Raw genomic sequence first — 26,558 nt, 5'->3', positions numbered from 1 at the left:
TGTATGAAACGAGTTGCCAGTCCAGGTTCAATGCATGATACTGGATGCTTGGGGCTGGTGCACTGGGACGACCCAGAGGGATGGAATGGGGAGGGAGGAGGGAGGAGGGTTCAGGATGGGGAACACATGTATACCTGTGGTGGATTCATTTTGATATTTGGCAAAACTAATACAATTATGTAAAGTTTAAAAAAAAATAAAATTAAAAAAAAAGATTATAATTGATTTGCACTATATATATACACACATATATATCTTCTGAGGGTGTCTTCAGTGCCCATATCTATCTATTTTAAAAATATACATATTTTAAAAATTTTCAACACTCTTAGTGAAATCCATGCAAATTATGAAGAAAATCCATGAAAATTATGAAGCATAGGATATAAAAATAATTCATTACTTGTCACATGATGGTTTCTAATGTTGGTGAGTGGAGAAACAAGAGTACAATTTGATACTGCATCCATAGTATCATTTATTCTCAAATCAGTATAATGAAGGAAAATACAAACTGTTATTTTTTAATATAAATTTATTTATTTTAATTGGAGGCCTATTAAAATATTTATGAAGCATATGTCCATGCAGACAAAATCACTATTATTCTCTTATGAAAACCACTCTATGCTCTAATCTACAACCTAACTTTTATTTCAAAAAGATTTGCAAGAGAGTCTCTAACTCATCAACTCTTTAGGCTATATTCAAAAGACTTCTAGATAAAAAGATACTCAGGGAAAACTGTGTATAAAAGGAGAAATGGGGTAAGATTTAGCGTCCTAAAACCTTAAATGTTTAAAACCTTGGACAGAGGCTGAAAGTGAAAGTAGCTCAGTGGTGTCCAACTCTTTGCGACCCCATGGGCTGTAGGCTGCAAGGCTCCTCTGTCCATGGAATTCTCCAGGGCAGAATACTGGAGTGGTTAGCCTTTCCCTTCTCCAGGGATCTTCCCAACTCAAGGATCGAACCCAGGTCTCCCACGTTGCAGGCAGATTCTTTACTGTCTGAGCCACCAGGGAAGCACAGAGGCTAATCCTTTTTTAATTTTTGTGAGTCAAAGTTTGGAAGCAAAAGATAGATAGCCCTATATATTTAAATAATGATTAAGAAAATCATATGTTCAAAATAAAAGAATTTTTAATGAAATTACTTCTGTTTTCCATGTTATTCTCTTGCCTGTTTAGCTTTAGTGAATACTACATGAGATGAACAATGCCAGCTCAGAAAATGATTCACCCTATATAAATGAGATGCTTGTGGCTCAGGTGGTAAGAATCCACCTGCAATGCGGGAGACCTGGGTTGGAAACTATGGGTTGGGAAGATCCCCTGGAGAAGGGAAAGGCTACCCGCTGGGCTGGAGGAAGCACAAGCTGGAATCAAGATTGCCGGGAGAAATATCAATACACTCAGATATGCAGATGATACCACCCTTATGGCAGAAAGTGAAGAACTAAAGAGCCTCTTGATGAAAGTGAAAGAGGAGAGTGAAAAATTTGGCTTACAGCTCAACATTCAGAAAACGAAGATCATGGCATCCAGTCCCATCACTTCATGGCAAATAGATGGGAAAACAGTAGAAACAGTGGCAGACTTTATTTTTCTGGGCTCCAAAATCACTTCAGATGGTGATTGCAGCCATGAAATTAAAACATGCTTACTCCTTGGAAGGAAAGTTATGACCAAACTAGATAGCATATTCAAAAGCAGAGACATTACTTTGCCAAAAAGGGTCCTATCTAGTCAAGGCTATGGTTTTCCAGTGGTCATGTATGGATGTGAGTGTTGAACTATAAATAAAGCTTAGCGCTGAAGAGTTGATGCTTTTGAACTGTGGTGTTGAAGACTCTTGAGAGTCCCTTGGACTGCAAGGAGATTCAACCAGTCCATCCTAAAGATCAGTCCTGGGTGTTCTTTGGAAGGACTGATGTTGAAGCTGGAACTCCAATACTTTGGCCACCTGATGCGAAGAGCTGACTCATTTGAAAAGACCCTGATGCTGGGAAAGATTGGGGGCAGGAGGAGAAGGGGACGACAGAGGATGAGATGGTTGGATGGCATCACTGACTCAATGGACATGGGTTTGGGTGGACTCCGGGAGTTGTTGATGGACATGGAGACCTGGTGTGCTGCGGTTCATGGGGTCGCAAAGAGTTGGACACGACTGACCGACTGAACTGAACTGAACCAACTCCAGTATTCTGGCCTGGAGAATTCCATGAACTTTATAGTCCATGGGATCACAAAGAGTTGGATACAACTGAGATACTTCAACTTCACTTCACTTCAGCATGTCTACTGCCTAAGCAATAATCAAAATAAACAGTTATGTTTTAAAACAACTACTGATAACTGCAAATAGGACAGCAAATTCAGTTATCTGTGAAATAGAGATTGCTAAACATGTGGGAAAGCACAGAGTTATGCAGCCCATTATTTGTGGGGAAAAGAACAATGAAAAATCTTTCAATATAACACTAACACAAAATACAAAAGCTGTTGTCACTGAAAAGAATTGTCAATAACTCATTGTGGCAATGTATTGCAAATATGTGTGAATCAAGTATCACTAACTCATTGGAGCAATCAAGTTTAAGAACGCTTAACAGTTGTAGCAGATGAAACAATTGTCAGTAAACTGTAGCAAAGCATGAAGACACTTTGAAATAACTCTTGAGGTTATGTAAGACAATAGTTTATGTTTGCTTACAGCTGAATCTGACTAATACACCAAGCTTTAAAATGAGGAAAAATAGAAAAATAATTGCTTACTAAATCCCACAGTTGTCTGATAATGGCAGGGAGCTATTTGGTAAAATGCTGCTTTTTACATTAATCAATACCCAAATAAGGTCAGCCACCAATTTGTAGGTTATGCATTTAACAGACAATTACCTCAGATAGGAGTCAATTTTTTTGTCTCAAACCTTTAATAGTCTAGATGATAGAAGGCCAGACATAGTTAATGAGATTACTATGTACAAAATATCAAATAAAACTAGTGGAGAAGAATTTTAAATTATGTTAAACTACTTAGATTTGCCATGCTGCTGCTGCAGCTGCTGCTAAGTCGCTTCACTCATGTCCGCCGACTCTGTGCGACCCCATAGATGGCAGCCCACCAGGCTCCACCGCCCCTGGGATTCTCCAGGCAAGAGTACTGGAGTGGGTTGCCATTGCCTTCTCCGAGATTTGCCATAGTATGACTATATTTGTGTAGACAAATATAGCTCAATAAGTCATGTCTATTACAGTAAATAACCAACAAATCAGATTTCTGGGTTAAAGAGATTAAAATCTCAGTTTTATTAATCTAGCTATTCTACACGTAAACTGGTTTTTAGGTAAGACTTCTAGCTTTATAAAAATCTGTTCATTTTAACAATTTTGTATTTGATCTAAAGCATCATTTGAAAGAGAAAAGTAAAACTCTAGGCAGTTAAATATGCCTGAAAGCTCAAGACAGATTTTCTGGAGAAAACAGACTTCAGAGAATGTCTAGAATCCTAAAAGCTACAGATGGATAAACTACTTCAGAAGCCAGCCAACAATGTTTCAACTAAGTGCCATATATTGCTATGCATACACACACACACACACACAAACACACACACACACACATACACATACCATCCCCAATGAGTAAATTTTCACTTTTCCAGTCCTATGAGTACTTCCAGTTAAAGGTGCATTCCCACACCATTACAGTGGCTTTCAAAGGTAAAAAGGATGGGATGGCCATCACAACTTCTTTGACTTAAGGAGTTCTAGACTGGTTTTGGAATCTAGGATAATGAGGTATTTGAAGGGGTGATATGGTGTTGAAGAAAATGGTATGGCTATCTGTAGGTAATCCTTTAGAATAATTTTCCTTACAGAAAAATTAAAAGATTTTTTAATTCTTTTTTTTATTTTAATGTCTTCTGCAATTCATAAAATCTATTAAATATTTAAGTTCTCAGAGAAAAAGCAGTGAGACACCACTAAATGAAGTCAAGGATATAATAATCAAAATGAGAATTTTATAATTTTTGTGAATTCAACCAACCTAAGTAGCCTTCATTTCATATTTATTTATTGAAGGGAGCTGAATATCTAAGTTAATTTAATAATCATTAGTTTGTAACTAAGCATGATTATGTTTTCCAGCTTTTTGATAGCTATATGTACTCTCATATTCACCAATACAATCATTCAGTGACTTCAATAAAGCACTATGTTCAACTAAAAGTAATCTATAAAGTTCTACACTTCTTAATTTATTTATAATCCATTAAACTGTTTTTTATTTATGCATTCCTACATTGTTTAGAACATCATTTTGTTCTTCTGTTAACTATTTACTTCATTATTTTCTTTTGACAGCAAAGGTCTTCTTGTCCTTAACTTAGCTACTTTAAATCCATGCTTCTAAGCAAACTCTTGTCCTCAGTGAATATAATGCCTCCCTCATAAACCAGGAAAACATACCAATATCCATGAAAGGCTAGTTTTAGCAAATCTCTTATTTGAAACTGATATTTAAAACATTTAATTTAGAATGGCTAAAAATTAAACATTAAAATTTTCCATATCTCTCCTACAGAATCCACTGCAAAGGACAATTTTGACCGACTCACAAGAAAAGAAATAGGAAAATAGGAAAAGTTTTCAGTGTGGAAAAAGACAAGATAGAAAATCTTATATTTTAAAATGGCATATGAATGAGATGTAAATAAAGCAATCCCAGATGGTAGAAGCTATATATGAGAAAGTATTCACATTAGCAGCATCATAGTCATATGGAGGGCCAGGAGGAGGGAAAGATGAATGAAGGGAAGGAAACATTTGATTAAAGAGGTAAGCTAAAGAAGGTAAATGGTTGTTTTAAAATGAAATAAGTCCAGAAATATATGTGGTGCCAGTGGCATTGATTAAGAAAGAGAATAATGTCACAGTTTCCTCTATATACATACATAAAATATGTATGAAAAGATTAGGCTGTAAAATAAGCTTTTTAAAGAGTATAAAGCATAATTTTAGAAAAATTGGGAAGAGTATAATTAATCTTAAACTACAGAGCAAAACTGATGACTGTTTATAATACAATTTTCTTCAAGGCACTCAGCAACTTTTACGTATTTTTCTTATTTCATTAATTTTTATAATAACCCTACCTGCAAGATAAGGATAATTTTAATTTTATCCATTATGAAGGAGAGAAATTGGGGGCATAGATAACAAGTTTGAGAATTAAGATAATAGAAAGACTCATGTAATTACCACCACAAGAATAGGAACTAGATGACCCAGAGGGATGGTACGGGGAGGGAGGAAGGAGGGGGGTTCAGGATGGGGAACATGTGTATACCTGTGGCAGATTCATGCTGATGTATGGCAAAACCAATACAATATTGTAAAGTAATTAATTTCCAATTAAAAAAAATAAATTTATATTTTAAAAAATATATTTTATTTCCAATCTCAAAATTGTTTTGAAGATAAGTGTTGAGAGAAAGTATGACTGTCATAATTGAAGACCTAGTAAAAAATAAAATATCAGAAATTAATGAGAGTGCTAGGTGAAAATCTACTACAAGTAGATTGGGAAATTTTAGCTTGTCTGAAACTGTGAAGACTTAAAGATAATTCCGTTCTTAGTGTCAGAATGACCAATTCAAGATAAAATGTTCTTTTAATATAGTGAATGTTTTCTTTCTTACTATCATTAGTGTGAAATATACTCCCCAGAATGCCTGTTAAAGGCTCCTTGGGGACAGTGACTATTTTTCAAACATATTTTTATCCCTAAAGACTTTGTATACTGGGCACTCATTAAGTATATGCTAAATTTAGATGACTAGAATTGGGCTAAGATATTAGTTGGTAGTCAATTACTGTTACAACTAAAAATATTTAATAGAACATCTTTCCATTCTTTAGAGTTCCACTTCATTCTATTGAAGAAACTTAAAATAATGGATTTCTATGTTTAAAATAAGAAAAAGGATGAAAATGTTCATGAGAATATCCTGGTTTCATAAAAATAAAAATACTGATTGAGATCACAAGGATAAATATAAATTAGGTTAGATAACCTAAAGCTTCATTTTATAATATTCCACTATTAAAATGCCTTTTTTTAATGAAACAAAGTTTAAAAATACTTTTTTCAAAAAAGTATTTTATTTGTATCTCCTATTATATAACTTTGTATTACTTTTATTAGTTTACCTGAAAGTTTACAGATGTCTACATGCAGCAATTAAAATATTATGCCACTGAACGTTCTTTGGGGCTTCCCAGTGGTAAATTACCACTTGGGGCACTAGTGGTAAATTACCTATTTGCCAATGCAGGAGACATAAGAGATGCGGGTTCACTCCCTGGGTAGGAAAGATCCCATGGAGGGCATGAAACCCACTGCAATATTCTTGCCTGGAGAAGCCCATGGGCAGAGGAGCCTGGTGGCCTGTGGTCCATAGGGTCGCACAGAGCTGGACACAACTGAAGTAACTTAGCATGCATGCACATTTTCTGTACTATCTGAGCCACCAGGGAAGCCCTAAACATTCTTTAACTGTGTTTAAAAAAACAAAAACAAAAACAGTATGTTTCTTATGTCTGGTCATCTAAAATTATATCTTATATTTCACAGCAACTGAAAAATATATGCAAGCAAAAAACCAATGTAAAAATAATATTTCAAAAATAGTTATTTAAGCTCTGTGTGTTAAGGTTAAATTGAAACTAATACTTTTCTCTGGTACATTCTACCTGCATTCAGAAACTAAAAGATACTTCAGCAAAGATATACTAAAATTTAATTTGTAGTCAAAGTGACTTTTTTGAATCTATTGAATTATTCACACTTCTTATTGATTTATGAAGATGACTCAAAACTGACAAATACAAAGGGAAAATATTAATTTTTCAGCATTTTATTTTGAAATAATAACTATTTTCATATGCATTTTATATTTTTTGCTAAAGAATCATTTCTTCAAAACTCTTCAAATTCACATAAAGCTTGGTAAAGGCATAAAGTGTGGTAAAAACATAAAGCTATATAAATTAATTTCTTGATCAAATTAAGTCAAAATCAGAAATTTCCCCCAAAATGACCTCATTGCCTTTATCATCACTTTTGAACAAGAAGTTTTTACCTCAGGTGCAAACACTTTACCAATGCACTTTTTTTGGTGTAAGACTGAATGTAAGATCATATTTCAGTTCTCTGAGTGTTGTTATACAGTCAGTACAAAGTGATATAGACAAAAAATAATAATTTATGCTCAACTAGCTACATACACTGTGGAAAATTCTGAAAGAGATGGGAATACCAGACCACCTGACCTTCCTCTTGAGAAACCTATATGCAGGTCAGGAAGCAACAGTTAGAACTGGACATGGAACAAGACACTGGTTCCAAATAGGAAAAGGAGTACGTCAAGGATGTATATTGTCACCCTGCTTATTTAACTTATATGCTGAGTACATCATGAGAAATGCTGGGCTGGAAGAAGCACAAGCTGAAATCAAGATTGTGGGAGACATATCAATAACCTCAGATATGCAGATGACACCACTCTTATGGCAGAAAGTAAAGAGGAACTAAAAAGCCTCTTGATGAAAGTGAAAGAAGAGAGTGAAAAAGTTGGCTTAAAGCTCAACATTCAGAAAACGAAGATCATGGCATGTGGTCCCATCACTTCATGGGAAACAGATGGGGAAACAGTGGAAACAGTGTCAGACTTTAGTTTTTGGGGCTCCAAAATCACTGCAGATGTTGACTGCAGCCATGAAATTAAAAGACGCTTACTCCTTGGAAGGAAAGTTATGACCAACCTAGATAGCATATTCAAAAGCAGAGACATTACTTTGCCAACAGAGGTCTGTCTAGTCAAGGCTATGGTTTTTCCAGTGGTCATGTATGGATGTGAAAGTTGGACTGTGAAGAAAGCTGAGCGCAGAAGAATTGATATTTTTGAACTGTGGTGTTGGAGAAGACTCTTGAGAGTCCCTTGGACTGCAAGGAGATCCAACCAGTCCATTCTATAGGACATCAGCCCTGGGTGTTCTTTGGAAGGACTGATGCTAAAACTGAAACTCCAGTACTTTGGCCACCTCATGTGAAGAGTTGACTCATTGGAAAAGACTCTGATGCTGGGAGGGATTGGTGGCAGGAGGAGAAGGGGACTACAGAGGATGAGATGGCTGGATGGTATCACCGACTCGATGGACATGAGTTTGGGTGAACTCCTGGAGTTGGTGATGGACAGGAAGGCCTGGCGTGCTGCGATTCATGGGGTCCCAAAGAGTCGGACATGACTGAGTGACTGAACTGACTGATCTACACACATTGGAATGTTTATTATTTTAGGTTCCTTGTATCAGTCAGAATTATGGGAGCCAAACCTCATGTTTCCATTAGAGTTCTATACCAAATAATTTTGACTTGTAATTAAATACATATTTATTTAGGTTGTATGTCATTACTTATGGCAGGCACAAAATTAAACATCAAATTGATTTTTATTTAGATATAGTGAACAATGGAATAACAGATAAATAAACCTGTGCCATATATTAATTGATGTAAAATTTAGCAGTATTTCTTAGAGCTCATTGCTATTATCAGGTCAAATAGTAGAACTTGAGTAAATTAATCAAAGTTGGGGACATATTTGCTGTTCAGAATCTCAATTTATAAATTCTACAATTGAGCTATCTAAAATGTCCTACCTATATGTGCTTCATTTGGGACTATTGATAACACATGTATCTAATGAAAGGCAGTAATGAACTGTACTAACCAGGACTCTGATAATAGCAATGAATTCAAAAGTTACTTAATCCTATTAGTGTCACACTCTCATTTTAATAAGACCTGACAGCATTAATAAAGATCTATTTATGAAGAGAATGATTTCTATGTTGTCATTTTTCCCCACTGGAGGTGCACTTTAATAATAACCCCCAGCTTTCAGGGACCTAATGGTCATTAGCATTTGATTGTCATCTCTTTTACTTTTTAACACAGATCAAAAATGTTAATCTGCACATCACAGAATTCAGAGAACATAAAATCAAATTATCTTAAAGTGGAAAGGGTGAATTTCCAAATAAAATTTTATAGTAGAAAAAGGAAGAAATCACTATATTCAGACCTTTCTAAACATCTTTAGAGGCAACTGTGTTCTAAAGCAGTTAAACACATTGTTATACCATATTATGCCTGCAATGGCATTATTGAATCTGTACTCCTCCTGATACTACATACTATGCTAATCTATGCATACATATGATAAAGAAATATTAATTCCTTCAGAATAATAAAGTTTGCTTGCTCTTTGCCTCCACAGCATATTATTCGATGTCTCATTTTTGGCAAGTGTATTCAAGATTACTAAATCTAATGGTAGACACAATTTTCACAATGCGTATTTTGTAGTCCCAGATTTCAAAGCAAATCTAAGTCTAACCTTAGTTTCATAAGTCCAGATTTTTGATCAAGAGGGAAGATACTTGGTTCTCATTTAGATTTAAAAGTAAAAATCAAATGTATCTTATTTTAAACAAAATAGAAACAAGGACCCAAACCTTGATTATTTAAAGACTCTGTCCAAGATTAAATTTTTCTGGAGGTGGATGGAAAATATGAGGATGCTTTATGAGATGGGCAAAGATGTGTGAGGGCTTTGAGTGTGGTCACCAATCTGAGAAAAACGTGATCTTCACGCTCCATCAGCACAGTCAACCTTTGAAACACTGTCATGCCTGCCTCAAGGGAACTAATCAACATGCTGTCACTGGGCTAGTATAGAAATATTACTATTGGTATATATGGGGGAAGATGAAAATCTGAAGCAGAAAATGAAGACATATGCAACATCATTACATAAACTAATTTAATTTCCCCTGAGTTCCAAACATAGGAAGAAGTAGATCCCTGTGCTTCATATCCATATCCTGAGTCAGACTGGGTGCTTGAAGTATATTTCTATTTGTAAATATACTGTCTCCCTGATGCCAAAACTTAGAATTTGAAAAGATATTTTATAACTAACAGGCCATCAGAATAAAAAAGCAGAAGTTAGAAACACACTGTAATTTCCTACTCCTGGACAGCAACTCTATCAAATACTACTAGGCATATACATAATAAATGACACATAGATGCAGATAATTATATATATATAGTATACAATATGTAGTGTATACTATATACCATGTATAATATATATAGTTTAAAATATATTATTTAATAACATTTAAAAATGGTATATTTATCATATATTAAAATGGCATACATGCCCATAAACATGTATGTGTATATAATAGATATATACTTACAGATCTTTAGCATGTTGCTGCTACTGCTAAGTTGCTTCAGTCGTGTCCGACTCTGTGTGACCCCATAGACGAGAGCCCGCTAGACTCCTCTGTCCCTGGGATTCTCCAGGCAAGAATACTGGAGTGGGTTGCCATTTCCTTCTCCAATGCATGAAAGTGAAAAGTGAAAGTGAAGTCGCTCACTCGTGCCCAACTCTTAGCGACCCCATGGACTGAAGCCTACCAGGCTTCTCCGTCCATTGGATTTTCCAGGCAAGAGTACTGGAGTGGGTTGCCATTGCATGGCTAGTGCAAATTAAGGATAATTAAATCAGAATATCATGGGAAATTCGCATTATAGCATGAGTTTACTTGAAACAGGGGAAAGAGAAGATTTCATTTCTGGATGCTTTTTTAAGTGACAATTTCACATCAAAAACTTTTATACATGAATCTTTTGTCTTTAGAGTAATGTAATCTCTCAAAAAAGCTGAAATTTAACCTTGCCATGGTAGTATAAGCTTTATTTTATCATAACTTTTTTGTACTAAGCAGAATCATTTGTTAATCATGTTACCCATTCATTCCTCACTTTTTTTGCCTTCTTCTTTTGTTTCTTTTCCCTCCTGTTAAACTTTCTGTGATCCCCACTCTCAAGGTTATCTGTCTGTCTGTGTTTCTGTCAGTCAAATCTAAGATTCAGAAGACCTTATTCTGGTTTCCAATTTACTAATCGTATCAGTATAAGCAAAATAAATTATTACTTTGAAATGAAATTAAATTTCCATATATTTAAAATGTGAAATAATAACATTTTCCTGTTTATTTCAAAGCACAGATAATATCATAAAAATGTATAAATGAAATTAAACTATATGTTATGGTTTTGAAGATCAATATTATTAAAGTTTTGTCTAGACTACTTTTTATTATACACAATTTGACATTTATCAAATGACTGCATTTTCAGTTATCTTGTTAATTAATATACATTTGTTAATAACAAGATCTTTCATGTGTAAATTGACCTAATTTTCTCCTATATCTTCCACTTCTCTCCCTTTGTTATCTGAACATTTAAGTACAAATCTTATACTTCCTTAGGATAAACTGATTTTGCTAGTCCTATCTATTCAGCAAATATAAAACAAGCTAATATTAATTCAATTTTCAACCTATTCTGCAGGACAGGGTATCTTTTAAAAGAAATTATTATGGTTGGCTTACTTTCAAATTATAACACTTTAATAAAGTTTATGGGTGAATTGTAACATGTTTCTTTTCTTTCTTTTTATTTAACCTCCCTATCTCCCCCCCAGTATATATGCCACTTTCATGACAGGACCTTCTTGTAAGTCAGAGTGCACTCAGTTAACACATGCCATGACCTTCTGCAAGCCCAGGGGTATGTTTTGTGTTCCATTCTCATTATTTTTAACAAGCTGTCAGGACAGTATTTGCCCATAGGGCCATACAAATGCCCCAGTGCTTTAGGTACATCGTATAGTTCACTTTTGGCTTAGCACATATTCTAAAACAGAATGAAATTTTAGAGCATATCTATTTCTAAGACTCATCTCAGTACCTCTAATGAGCCTGTCTTTATGTCACTTGCTGACAATCTTTCGAAGAAATTCAAGTGAAAAAAGACTTCAACAAACCTAAATCATGCCAGTGGGTTTATTTGTTTAATTAGAATTTGTTAAGCAGCTTTCATGACAACAGAAATTTCTTGGAAGTTCATTAAGTTTCCCTAAGGGAAACATGACAAAATTATTCTTTGAGTAAAGCACTACATTTCAAAATAACACTTTTGTCAGGATAGTTGGGAGAGATCCTATTGCTAATTCTTGATTTAAATTTGGTAAGGCCTCATTTTTATTTCAATAAACTATTTTTTGTTTGTTTGTTTTGTTTTAGCTGTGCTCTCCAATATGGTAGCCAGTTGCCACAGGTGGCTATTAAAGTGAAGTAAAATTAAAAATTCAGTTCCTTTGTAACACTAACCACATTTCAAGTACTCAATAGCCACTTGTGGCCAGTAGCTACCATATTTGATACCACAGATTACAGAACTTCCCTCATTGCTGCAGAAAGTTTTACTGGACATTGTAACTTTAGAGATGCTATTTAAAGTGATAAGCCTCACATTTCTATAAACAGTTAACTGTTTCAATGCATCTCCAAAAATCTTTTATGCAGGTATATCTACCCTCTACTTAGTGCTTACTCTTCCCAATTATACGCCTGTGACATTTATAGCACCATCCTCATATTATGATTTGAGAAACTAAAGATCAGAAAGATTAATCTGGAGGTGGCTTTTCTAGTTGGTGGCAAGCACAAAATAGTGATCTATATCTTTCTGACTCCTGCATATTTTTCCATTTCATCAGATAAGGGGATGGCATTGCAGGGACCTTACCTAAAAATGCTCATTTATAACATCTATCCTTTTTCAGTTTTTACTTCTTATAATTCACACACAAATTTGCATTTCATTTGAAATTACTCAAAAAATCTCTAGAGTTAGATTTCTGAATCTATTTATAAATAAATACATCTCCACAACATATCAGCATCAGCAAAAATCTTCAGATGATATACATAAAAGTATCTTATTTATATGTTCTTTTAATAATTTTAACATTGGTCATCATGATGATCATAATCTGGTAGTGAATAGTCAGAAAATGCTTATAAAACTTTGAAAATCACTTGATCATGTCTACATAATATCTGCACATTTGTTCTTTTACACATTTGCCAAAATCATTCAAGTGATTATGTATGTATTATTTGGGTATGTATTATTTCACATACCCAAATCTGAGTTTTCTACTACTCTATATACCATATAGGTAATTAAAAGGAATCACCCATTCACTTGATAAATGAATTCCTTCTTCACGATTTTAAAGAATATCAAATATTTCATCTATCCTTCCCTCTGCATTTCCCATCACAAGGCCCAAATCAAACCGAAAAAGGTTCTTTAGAGTAAGGAATTTTTTAGTTAAAAAAAAAAAACAAAAACTTACCCTTTATAGCAAAGTAATGTTCTGTGTTTTGAAAGATTCAGAACAAAATGAAAACATTTAACATTAACAACACGTGTCTAAAATTTAATCTCATTTTGTGATTCAAGAGATGCTTAAAGATCTTTCCCTGACTTGAAATCAGCATGAAATATATTTGTTATTACTATATAAGTGTAGAAATGCTGGTAATAAAAAAGTTCTATTCACCTAAAGTAGATTTATTTACAAATGACAAGATAAAGCTTTCTGTCTAAAATAATCACTTAGAAAAACTGATAGGTTTTGTGGATTCATTCTTAATGAATTCTTAGATTTGCTTGTTTAGGCCAAGTTTGAGGCACAGCCATGACTAGATAGATTACAAATAAGATGTTGGGTAAGTTATTGATTTGTAAGCAGCAATGCTGAGCTCATTGTCTGACTCCTATAATAGATTGTTAGTGGAAACACAAACAATTGCTTGAAAATGAATATACTTAAAATGATTCTTAAACCCCATGCCATTGCAAAAATTGTATTGATAAATTTTCTCTGCTATGCATTAAACTTTGAATAATTGTGAAGATGAATTACTCAAAGTATGAAGTACACTATGATTCTCTTTTTTTTCCCTTTAAAAATTGAACTATCTTTAACAAAGTATTTTTAAAACGTACCTTAATTAGTTGGTAGTTTTGAACTCCGTTTATTCCTGTGTCTGGATCATTGGCCGCTGGGAGAGCATATCGAGAGTTTATAGCCGAGTTCTCTGGAATTGATATATTGATAACTGTTGCAGGGAATAATGGTGCATTATCATTTATGTCTTCTATCAGAAAACGTATTTTAACCAATCTAAATATTTCATCCGGCAGAACGGCAACCTCCACTTCATAAAAGCAATGGGTGTCCACTATGATGCCAGCACACAATTTCTCACGATCAATGCGAGCTCCAGTAGTGAAGATCTCACCTGTGCCCTCTTCAATTCGAATCAGTGGCACATCTCCGGTCTTGTATACCAACTTGAATTGCATAGGAGTTGTTAAAGACTTGTCTGGAATTAGCGACAAGTTGAGGTCTTTCAGCAAGTCGCCTATGAGGACGTTTTCTGGCATTTCTTCCCGAATGGTGTAGTTCTTCTCCTGGGCGCCAGACTGAAACACTACACATGCTAACAGAACCGCAAATATATACGTCCCGGACAACAAGTCCATACCAGGCAGGATTGCACTAGGGTGTTTTTTGTATCCCTCACCGAAAACTGTCAAAGAGAAGAGAAAAGAAACAGGAAGAAATTATTAAAGCCAGGTACTAAATGTAGTTAACTAAACGCTCAGTTTTAAGTTAAAATCATTAAATGAAATAACAAGGTCCTACTGTATACCACAGGGAACTATATTCAATATCCCGTAATAAAACATAATGGAAAAGAATATGAATGAGAATATGTATATGTATAATTGAATCACTTTGCTGTACAGCAGAACTTAATAAAACAACCTTGTAAATCAACTATAGTTCAATAAAATTAAAAAATACCCAAATCACTAACTGAAAATACTAGCACAGTAGACTCTGTTAAATAAACTAATGACAAATTTGTTTTTACTCTAATATTATGTATTTTTACATTAAAATGAAAGATAAATTAAGCAAGATACCTTGAGTATATGAGACCCAGAGTATTTATAAAGGTGTTCACCATTGAGAAAATATATACAAGATAATGTTATAACAAGATAGTTAAAAGTAATGCAGTATGGCACAAACCACTACCATATTGTAAAGTAATTAGCCTCCAATTAAATTTAAAAAAATTTAAAAATAAAATAAAAGTAATGCAGTATGGTAAAACAATTATCCTTCAATTAAAAATAAACAATTTTTAAAAAGATAGTCAAAAGTAATAAAAATAATTTAAAACATTTCATTCAATAGTTAAAGAAAAGATATTTGTTACTAACAACAAAAATATACTCATTTACCCTTTGTTACAATGTGGATTTTAAATGCAGTTCTTCCATGTGAAATGAATGTTTTATGCAATATTCCATGTGTTCAGCTCTGGGCATCAAAATGTAAATATGGGTCTACATTAGGAAGTTTGGATTAAAGAAGAAATATCTTTTCAGAGATAGAGGGTTTGATATGGCAAATGCGTAAACATGGGAAGAACAATTGTGTAAAAAAGGGATTAAAGTTGTCTTTCTTTGAATGAGAGGAACAAGATCTGGTATAAAATTACAAGGAGGCAACTTTCATGTTGATGAAGAGCTGTCTATTAATTCCAGAAAAAGAATGATTTTCAGGAAAGACTGAATTCCATATAGTTGGAGATACTGAAACAAAAGCTATTTCACCAGTTTAAATTTGTATATTTATGATTTGTTAGCATCTGAACATTCAGTGAGAGAAGTGGAATACAAGACATAACAACTCACAGAATTTGTTTATAGTTTGCATGAAGTAGTCCATGTAAAAATGGGCTTTCACATCTACAAACTGACATAATTGTTGTTGTTTTTCAGTCACTAAGTTGTGTCTGACTCTGCAACATAAGAATTACCCAACTAAAATAAACAGCTTGTCTAGGGTTTAGAAATAAGAAAGGCATTTTAAAAGATTTTGTCAAGTTAAAATAGAGAGTCCAAAAACAAACAATATCTCTGGCTGCTTTCCCTCTCCTTGTTTATTACTTTTCTTTCCCTAAAATTTGCCATTTTATTTCAGTTGAGTTCTGAAAATGTTCAAACAGGAATTTGTATTTCTTTGTAATTTGCAAATTTCTCTTCAATTTCCTGTATTAATTCTCAATTCCTATTCTCAATTTTATTGGATATAGTCTCAATTTGGTATATTAAATATATTTTAATATCTAGTATCATGATACGTCATAATATGCTTCTGGATGTTATTTGTATGTGTCAATGATATGGTCTATAAACACAAAGAAAAATTTGTATTACACTGCTCTAAACCCTGTAGGACATTATATTTTTATAATTAAGTATGGATTAATATAGCTATCAATTCATTCCAAAGTTTTAAAGAATCAGATGACAGATGGTCATTTTAAAAATCTGTTAAAGATTTTTAAAAAATAAAAAATAGTTAGAGAGAACTATTATGCACAAAGGTATCTAATTAAGGAAATTCTCAGTTTTCATTGGTAGTTGATAACCAATTTAAAATTTTCAAAACCTTTTAATTATTGTTCTAAAAACATCATGAAATGATATAAATAACTTGCTATGGATATCATCATCTGATTATGCCAGACAATGTATTACATTAAATAATTTTAGAAAATATGCATATTGACAGGCCTGAAGACAAAAGTGGGAAAAAAGAAACCTTCCCGTTTGCAATCAGTAACAGAATAAATTCATTTGTTGCGATCATTGAGATAGTTTGGATCATGAACAAAACCAAGTAATGAAGTAAATAGATCTGAAGCATCTCATTTTATAAATTTTTATCACAGAATTTAAAAATTATATATCATGGGTCAAACCACCTTCCTATGTTAAAGAGTTAATGTCATTTTTTTTTAAATTAAGTATCATAGTCAGTAATGCTAATGCTGAAGACATTTTCTATTCTAGTAAACAACAACACAAAAAGACTATTGCCTGTAGTATTTTTAGCATCATTTGCTCAATGATGAGCACTGGGATTACATAATATAGAAACCTTTTCAACTCATTCTCTTATGAATTATTGGTCTTACACCCCTCTATGAATGTGACAGAATAGAAACACCCCATTTTTGCTTACTATAAGTCAATATGCATACATATACATGTGTCCTACTGTGAAGCTAGGACATCTAAAAAAATTGAGTGTCTGTGTGTGATTTTATAAATACCATGCAAACACAAGCAAAAATAAAAATAGGGCAGTTACAATAAGAATTAAAACTACCACTCTATTCTTATCTTACCCTTAGGTATTACACATTATTACAACTGGCAGAAGAATACTACAGATCTCTTTTTTAAGCATTGCATGCATTTGCAATCTCTGCACAAGAAGGAGGATTAAGAAAATGACCTAATTCTAAGCAGTCCTGTTATCACAATCCATTTGAAATATGTTCTATTCTATCTTTAATAATAGCATCAAATAAAACATTTTAAAATGTGTTTCATCACTTGAAATTCTCTCAGAGGTTTTGAAAACCAGAAAAATAAGTTGGGAAAAAAACATACTTCAATTTCTAAAATTTAGCCAAAAATACATATTGCAAACCTAGAAGGAATAGTTACTGTCCAGTTAGTCATTACTTTCATGAAGGTGTAGTCACATGTTCAACAGATATTTTTAAGGAGTTCGTATATATCAGGCATTATTGTAGGCACTGAGAATGAATCAGTGAGCAAAACAAGCAAAATCCTCCGCCCTCACAGAAGATATTTGATAATACAAATATACCAGACCGTTTTTGAGTGTCCGACCAGTGAGTAACAAAGTTTACTCTACCTCTGTCAGGATGTAAACATGCATAATATAAATATGCATGAAAATTACCTCAATCTCCAGAATCTGATTCAAAACCTTGCATTTACCACTTGAAAATGTATTGTTATGCTTAAAATTTTGAAGTTCCTTTTAAAATGCTGAGTTTAATTTTTTGAATGACCAGTACAGGAATTTAGCTAGTAAATATGGATAGAAAGAGCCATTGTTTAGCTTTATGGAAGCATGATGAATTTAACTCAGATACTCAGGGTAAAGATTCCTATGCACATACCTTTTTTGGTGGTGTTGTTTAGTTGCTAGTGTTTGATTCATTGGGGGTCCATAGACTGTAGCCCACCAGGCTCCTCTGTCCACGGGATTTTCCAGTCAAGGATACTGGAGTGGGTTGCCATTTCCATCTCCCGGGGATCTTCCTGACCCAAGGATTGAACCTGAGTCTCCTGCATTGGCAGGAAGATTCTTTACTACTGATCCACCAGGGAAGCCTGCACATAACCTTTATTTGGCTCTAATTTTCCCTCTCCCATGAACAACTATAAGATAACATTAAATTTCTTTATCATGCTCCCACATCCACATCCTGCTATTATAGTCTACTGTTAGTTTGGAAACTGATAAGGGGGATACAATGAAAGCAGTTACAGAGAATCAAAATTGTCTACAAGTTTCAGTAGTGCCAACATTATTTAAGTACTGTTTTTACAGGCAATATATGGTGATTAGGTAGGCAACAGTCATAGTTGGACAGAATCATAACAATCAGAGAAAGCAAAAGTAGAAACAAATAAGAAACTCTGAAATTTTAAAATATCAAAAATGCAAGTTTATTTTATAGTCTCTGAGCAATTTGGATTAAAAAAAAAGTAAATAGATAGGGGAACTAAGTCTTTACTATATGCAGGTCTAGAGATTTCAAGCCATAAAAGTGGTATTTAAATAGTTTGTCGGAAGAATTCCATTGCATAATTTCCCTGACATGCTTATTACATTCTCCTTCAATGTAGTGCTGTATTTAACTTGTAATAAAGTATATGGAGCTTTCCTGGTAGTTCAGACAGTAAAGAATCTGCCTGCAATGCAGGAGACCAGGGTTTTATCCCTGGGTCTGGAAGATTCCCTGAAAAAGGAAATGGCTACCCACTCCAGTATTCTTGACTAGAGAATTCCATGGACAGAGGAGCCTGATGGGCTATTGTCCATGGGGTCACAAAGAGTCAGAAACTACTGAGTGACTAACACACACACACACACACACACATTTGAAGTAATTCTATATGAATGAGTGTCTTACATGCTACAACAACAAATTGTTAAAAAATAGTACAAATTTAAGTATTATATGAAAATAAGAAATACGTGTTGCACATGATCCTAACTCCACTTGGCTCTCATCACTGTAATTACTATAATGCCTCATGACATCAAAAATAGACAATTGAACAACCATAATATATTATATTGGAGAAGGCAATGGCACCCCACTCCAGTACTCTTGCCTGGAAAAACCCATGGATGGAGGAGCCTGGTAGGCTGCAGTCCATGGGGTCGCGAAGAGTCAGACACGACTGAGCGACTTCACTTTCACTTTTCGCTTTCATGCATTGGAGAAGGAAATGGCAACCCACTCCAGTATTCTTGCCTGGAGAATCCCAGGGACGGGGGAGCCTGATGGGCTGCTGTCTATGGGGTCGCACAGAGTCGGACACGACTGAAGCGACTTAGCAGCAATATATTATATAGTTGCTTCCACGTTCTTGTTCTCATACGTATACAAAGCTTCTTTCACGGACTGGGGAAACAATAATGTAGTTCTTCAGGTTGACAGGCAGCCATGTAGGACATTTCAAGAAGAGTAACCACATCTGGAGAAAAACAAATGGGAGCAACTGATAAACTCAAATACTTTCAAAGGGATCGACTACAAGTAGAGTCGGGTAGGTGCATTGGCTGTCCTATTTTACCTGACTATTTCCTATGTACTCTGAAACTTGCAATGTCAAAATGAAAGATTTAGTAAGGTAATTTAATTCTATAAAACTGATATTTTTATTAAATTTTACCCCACAAAGGACTCCTTTATGGTACATTTGTATGGGTCTAATATCCAAGAAGTGGATTCCATCAATGTTTCTTTCTTCTAAAAAAAGTTTATGTTTTATCAGGAATGTGCTTGTCAGTACAGTAGTTAAGATTACATGCTTCCACTGAAGGGCACATGGGTTTAATCCATGGTGAAGAAACTAAGATACCCGAATACATGTGGTGCTGCTAAAATTTTTTAAAATATATAAATATATAACATGTTTATGTTCTTTTCATTCTATGGGATCACAAAGAGTCAGAAATAACCGAAAGATTAACACTAATACTAATAGTTAGTGTAGTGTTCTCTAACAGGGCTTCTAATCTGTTAATAATCAGTGCTCAAAAATCACTTATAAGATAATTTGTGAAGGTTGTCCTTTTATATTAATTTATCTGGATGCTTAAACATGATTTACGGAGCATTTAAAAAATGACTTTACAGATTAATCAAGCAAGAGACTTATTTCATTTGGCAAAAATTTAATTGTTGTTCATCATCATATATCCTTTTATCACCTTGTTCAGTTCAGTTCAGTTCAGTCGCTCAGTCATGTCTGACTATTTGTGACCTGATGGACTGCAGCACGTCAGGCCTCCCTGTCCCATCAGCAAATCCTGAAGCTTGCTCAAACTCATGTCCATTGAGTCACTGATGCCATCCAACCATCTCATTTTCTTTTGTCCTCTTCTCCTCCTGCCTTCAGTCTTTCCCGGAATCAGGGTCTTTTCCAATGAGACAGTCTGCTGCATCAGGTGGCCAAATACTGGAGTTTCAGCTTCAGTATCAATCCTTCAAATGAATATTCAGGACTGATTTCCTTTAGGATTGACTAGTTGGATCACCTTGCAGTTCAAGGGACTCTCAAGAGTCTTCACCAACACCACAGTTCAAAAACATCAATTCTTCTGCGCTCAGCATTTTTTATAGTCCACCTCTCACATCCATACATGACTACTGGAAAAACCATAGCTTTGACTAGACGGACCTTTGTTGGCAAAGTAATGTCTCTGCTTTTTAATATGCTGTCTAGGTTGGTCATAGCTTTTCTTCCAAGGAGCAAGCGTCTTTTAATTTCATGGCTGCAGTCACCATCTGCAGTGATTTTGGAGCCCCAAAACATAAAGTTTCTGACTGTTTCCACTGTTTCCCCATCTGTTAGCCACAAGGTGATGGGACCAGATGCCATAAACTTAGTTTTCTGAATGTTGAGTTTTAAGTCAACTTTTTTACTCTCCTCTTTCACTTTCATCAAGAGGTTCTTTAGTTCTTCTTCACTCTCTGCCATAAGGGTGATGTCATCTGTGTATCTGAGGTTATTGACAATTCTCACAGCAATCTTGATTCCAGCTAGTGCTTCATCCAGCTTGGCGTTTCACATTATGTGCTCTGCATATAAGTTAAATAAGCAGGGTGACAATATACAGCCTTGCATACTCCTTTCCCTATTTGGAATGTGTCTGTTTTTCCATGTCTAGATTTAACTGTTGCTTCTTGACCTGCATACAGACTTCTCAGGAGGCAGGTCAGGTGGTCTGGTGATACACACAGTCAAAAGCTTTGGCGTAGTCAATAAAGCAGAAGTAGATGTTTTTCTGGAATTCTCTTGCTTTTTCAATGATCCAAACGGATGTTGACAATTTGATCTCTGGTTCCTCTGCCTTTTCTAAAACCAGCTTGAACATCTGAAAGTTCATTGTTCACATACTGTTGAAGCCTGGCTTGGAGAATTTTGAGCATTACTTTGTCAGTGTGCGAGATGAGTGCAATTGTGTGGTAGTTTGAGCATTCTTTGGCATTAACTTTCTTTGGGATTGGAATGAAAACAGATCTTTTCCAGTCTTGTGGCCACTGCTGAGTTTTCCAGATTTGCTGGCATATTGAGTGCAGCCCTTTCACAGCATCATCTTTCAGGACTTGAAATAGCTCAACTGGAATTCCATCACCTCCACTAGCTTTGTTCATAATGATGCTTCCTAATGCCCACTTGACTTCACATTTCAGGATGTCTGGCTCTAGGTGAGGAATCACACCATCGTGGTTATCTGGGTCATTAAGATCTTTTTTGTACAGTTCTTCTGTGTATTCTTGCCACCTCTTCTTAATATCTTCTGCTTCTGTTAGGTCCATCCCATTTCTGTCCTTTATTGAGCCCATCTTTGCATGAAAAGTTCCCTTGGTATCTCTCATTTTCTTGAAGAGATCTCTAGTCTTTCCCATTCTATTGTTTTCCTCTCTTTCTTTGCATTGACCACTGAGGAAGGCTTTCTTATCTCTGTGCTATTCTTTAGAACTCTGCATTCACATGGGTATATCTTTCCTTTTCTCCTTTGCCTTTTGGTTCTCTTCTTTTCTCACCTATTTGTAATGCCTTCTTAGACAAACCTTTGCCTTTTGCATTTCTTTTCCTTTGGGATGATCTTGTTCACTGCCTCCTACAATATCATTAACCTCTGTGCATAGTTCTTCAGGCACTCTGTCTATCAGATCTAATCTCTTGAATCTATTTGTCACTTCCACTGTATAATCATAAGAGATTTGATTTATCACCTTGAAGTGAATTTAACCATGATTACTTCAATACCTAGCAATTACTTTAATATTTTTGGTCTGTAAGTAACATGTTATCATAACAAATAATTCCTAGATTCTCTGAGGATAAAAGGATAATCTCCATTTGGTGTAACATTTTAATTTCTCTAAGTAGTTTCAAATCAGTTATTTCTTTTAATCTTTATACCAACCATATGATTTTTATGAATATCTGTAGGCATTGATTTATGTATTAAATATTTATATCGAATAGGTGGTAATTTCATACTCTAGAGATCCTCTAAATGGTCATGTTTAAAGAAGGTCAAAAAATGGGATACATTTCTGACTTCACTGAGAATTTATTAAAGAGTCTATTTTGATTTTTAGATATGTAAGGCTCAGTGAATACTTTTATTAATTCCTATCATCAGAAACTAATAATAAAACAGTATAGGTCTAATCAGAAAAAAAAAGTGATGACTTGGTATATTTTCTATTTGTGTTAGCTTTTAATTTATCAAAATCATGATGCAATAACTTCAACAGTTAAAAGCAAATGAGATATACCACCAGAATCTTGGAAATGGTGTTGAAAACAAGATTCCAGTTGATAGTCTGAAAAATGAATCAAGGTAAGTTATCAGTTATAGGAAAATGAATGGTGACTATCAACCTATTGTTCCAAGGAACAAAAAGATGACTTTCATCCTTAATAGCTGCATTCATTCACCCAGATAGACAAAGAAGCTTTTCCTGGTAAGATGACTTCGGGGTGACATAAATCCTCAATCAGTGGCTACACTTCATAGACCACTAAGCAAAAATGACCCAGCAATTTTTTAAAAACCAGTATTGCTGTTTGGCTAATCAACTACTTAATAACAAGAACCTCAGTCTAAAAGTTCAGCCAAATTCCCTTCTCCTTTTAATTCTTATTCCCTTATACATATTTTAATATCCATACTGAGATTTTCATTTTTTTCACTTCAAAACTCAATCAAATTGGATGACAAGTTTAAAATGACAACATCAATGAATCATTGGGTAAAAAAATATTTGAACCCCTAAATGAGACATACACAAAGCACATTTTGATGCATTTAATTTGGGGCAGAACAATAATCATACAGAATTCTGGCTTTAAAAACAGAATTAGCATTTATGAATTAAACACTACTTCCTGCCAGTTCTTAATTTGTACAAGAAACTTATATTGTAGGGTCAACTCCATTTTCATAAAGAAATTGTTTCTATAACCATTTTTTTTTTAGTTTAGCTCTTTTCCTGCTTATGAAGAACATAACTAACTTTGCTTATTTATGAAGATTTGCAAAAAAAAAAAAAAAAAAAGAAAAACGTAATCTTCTGGAAAATACATTTCACATTGATTTTGGAAAAGTTTGCCAAAGAATGTACCTAAAGACATAATTCTTCCTGTTAGGTATCACCTGAGGTTCAAATTATTTGTATTACTTTACTCCCTGCTAAAAACAAGCAAAAACAAAGTTTGGTTTTTAGAATTACAACTTACATTGTGATTATTTCAACTGAAATAGAGTATGAAATAGGTGAAAAATGGTCATTCTATTATTTTAGATAGCTCACAATTGCTGAACAGATGATAAGTGTATAAGTGTTCTCATATTTACTTATTATTCTAAGAAATATTTGAAATACTGAAAATTATTTATCCTTTTCAAAGGTATTCAATACCTTAATGGAGATGATAGAATGAGCTATCATGACTAGAAATATTTGACACTTGTTAAACAGACACTCACTCTAGGAAATTGTGATCACATGCTGCATTAATTCTTCCTATAAACTGACAACCCTGGAAAATGAAGGCCAGTAATATTTATGACAAAATTGATTTGTATCAGGACTTGATCTTATAGGTGGCACAAGAATAAAACTTTAGAGAAGAAAAGATGATTAGACCCTCAAAAATCAAAGAAGTATATTTTCCACTGTATAGTCATATTTAGACCATAAGCACCTGGAAATATGCAATTCAGTATAGTCACCCTGGCCATATGTATCTATAAAAATTAAAATAACAGTTCAATTGTTCAGTTGTACTAGGCACATTTCAAGTGTTTAAGGCAAATAGGCAAATGTGGCTAGGGGCTACAGTATTGGACACTGCAGGTTATAGCACATTTCTACCATGGCAAAAAGTTCTATTGGACAGTGCTAATTTAGAGCAAGAGGAAAATAATCTTGAGCTATGCATGCATCCAGGAAAGTGGCAATCATGCTGGGGTATCCAATTCATAGGCAAGGGACAAAAAAAATGATAAACTGAGATGATGCAGTAACATTTGTTATTGAATTATTTAGTAACGAATGCTTTTTTATGACATTAAATCTTGAAACTAGTAGACAGTGAATATTTTTAAGAGATTGGTAACTTGTTTATTCAAACAGAAACAGTCAAATTTCCTCTCAGTTTAAATTAGAAATCAAACTGCTTGAGATCCTCTGAGAGAAAAAATGTGCAGTTTTACAGTTATAAATAAAAAGTATCTGACAATTATTTTCATAAAATATTATATGATCCCCATAACACCTATGAGAAATACTATATAAATAATTGTACTGTATCTGATACACTAAAATTATGAAGAGGTAGTATACCAACGCAACTACCCATTTTGATAGTTTTTAGGATATTGTTTAGAGTCAATATTAGTGTGATGTACTGACTATTTTCTCCTGATTTACCACCATCATAATTCTTATAAGGATATGAAGAATATGATGCATGATAAAAATCATTAGTCTTTCAAAAGCTCCAGACAGGAAACTGAAGGGTATAGTGCAAATATCCCACATAGACTTCTATTTAAGTTTGTCTTGCTTTAAAATACCAGAAATTCATGCATACTATAAATAGTATAATATAGAACCAGCTTCCCTGGTTGATCAGCTGGTATAGAATCTATCTGTAATGTGGGAGACCTGGATTCGACCTCTGGGTTGGGAAAATCCCCTGGAGAAGGGAAAGACTACTCACTCCAGTATTCTGGCCTGGAAAATTCCATGGACTATAGAGTCCATGGGATCACAAAGGTTGGACACGACTGAGTGACTTTCACTTCACTTAACTTCAGTAGAGAACTATGCAATGCAAGCCTGTATTGATTGTTGTGTTTTCTTATATTTCTATTTTTGTGCCGATTTAATCCTTCACCTCCAAGTTCTCCACAGTGCTGGATGCAGTCTTAACAAATGTTGCTGATTTTTAATTTTTATGTACATATATACATTATAATAAAGAAGCATAATTTAATAAATAAAAGACAAAATTTTTAAATGTAAAGAAAGCGATTTAGCTTAAAAACTGAGACAAGTTGATTTAAACCACTAGTGCGAATTAAAATGGACTGGAATGGGTGAATTTAAATCAGATGACCATTATATCTATCTACTATTGCAAGCAAGAATCCCTTAGATGAAATGGAGTAGCCATCATAGTCAAAAAAGAGTCTGAAATGCAGTAATTGGATGCAATCGCAAAAACGACAGAGTGATTTCCATTCATCTCCAAGGCAAACCATTCAATATCACAGTAACTCAAACTATGCCCTGACCAGTAATGCTGAAGAAGCTGACATTGAACGGTTCTATGAAGACAAACAAGATCTTCTAGAACTAACACCCCAAAAAGATGTCCTTTTCATCATAGGGGACTGGAATACAAAAGTCAGAAATCAAGAAACACCTGGAGTAACAGGCAAATTTGACCTTGGAATACAAAATGAAGCAGGGCAAAGGCTAATAGAGTTTTGCTAAGAAAACGCACTGGTCATAGCAAACACCCTCTTGCAACAACACAAGAAAGGACTCTACACATGGACATCACCAGAAGGTCAACACCAAAATAAGATTGATTATATTCTTTGCAACCAAAGATGGAGAAGCTCTATAGAGTCAGCAAAATCAAGACCAGGAGCTGACTGGCTCAGATCATGAAGTCCTTATTGCCAAATTCAGACATAAACTGAAGAAAGTAGGGAAAACCACTAGACCATTCAGGTATGACCTAAATTAAATTCCTTATGATTATACAGTGGAAGTGAGAAATAGATTCAAGGGACTAGATCTGATAGACAG

The 26,558-nt window shown here is 34.3% G+C and overlaps 1 protein-coding gene across 4 annotated transcripts in view; it reads right to left on the bottom strand.

Moving 5' to 3' along the window:
• The window catches only part of PCDH11X (protocadherin 11 X-linked), a 758,129-nt gene that overhangs the window by 666,574 nt on the left and 64,997 nt on the right, over positions 1-26,558 (bottom strand). For all 4 annotated transcript variants that reach the window (XM_055564753.1, XM_055564752.1, XM_055564754.1 and 1 more), the window contains exon 2: positions 14,014-14,600. In XM_055564753.1, the coding sequence (XP_055420728.1) occupies positions 14,014-14,553 (540 nt within the window). In that variant the 5' untranslated portion in view covers positions 14,554-14,600. The remainder of the gene's footprint in view (positions 1-14,013; positions 14,601-26,558) is intronic.

This window comes from Bubalus kerabau, chromosome X (assembly GCF_029407905.1).
Source record: "Bubalus kerabau isolate K-KA32 ecotype Philippines breed swamp buffalo chromosome X, PCC_UOA_SB_1v2, whole genome shotgun sequence".
Taxonomy (NCBI): Eukaryota; Metazoa; Chordata; class Mammalia; order Artiodactyla; family Bovidae; genus Bubalus; species Bubalus kerabau.
Note: the sequence above shows the minus strand (reverse complement) of the source record. Positions and strands in the feature narration are given on the sequence as shown.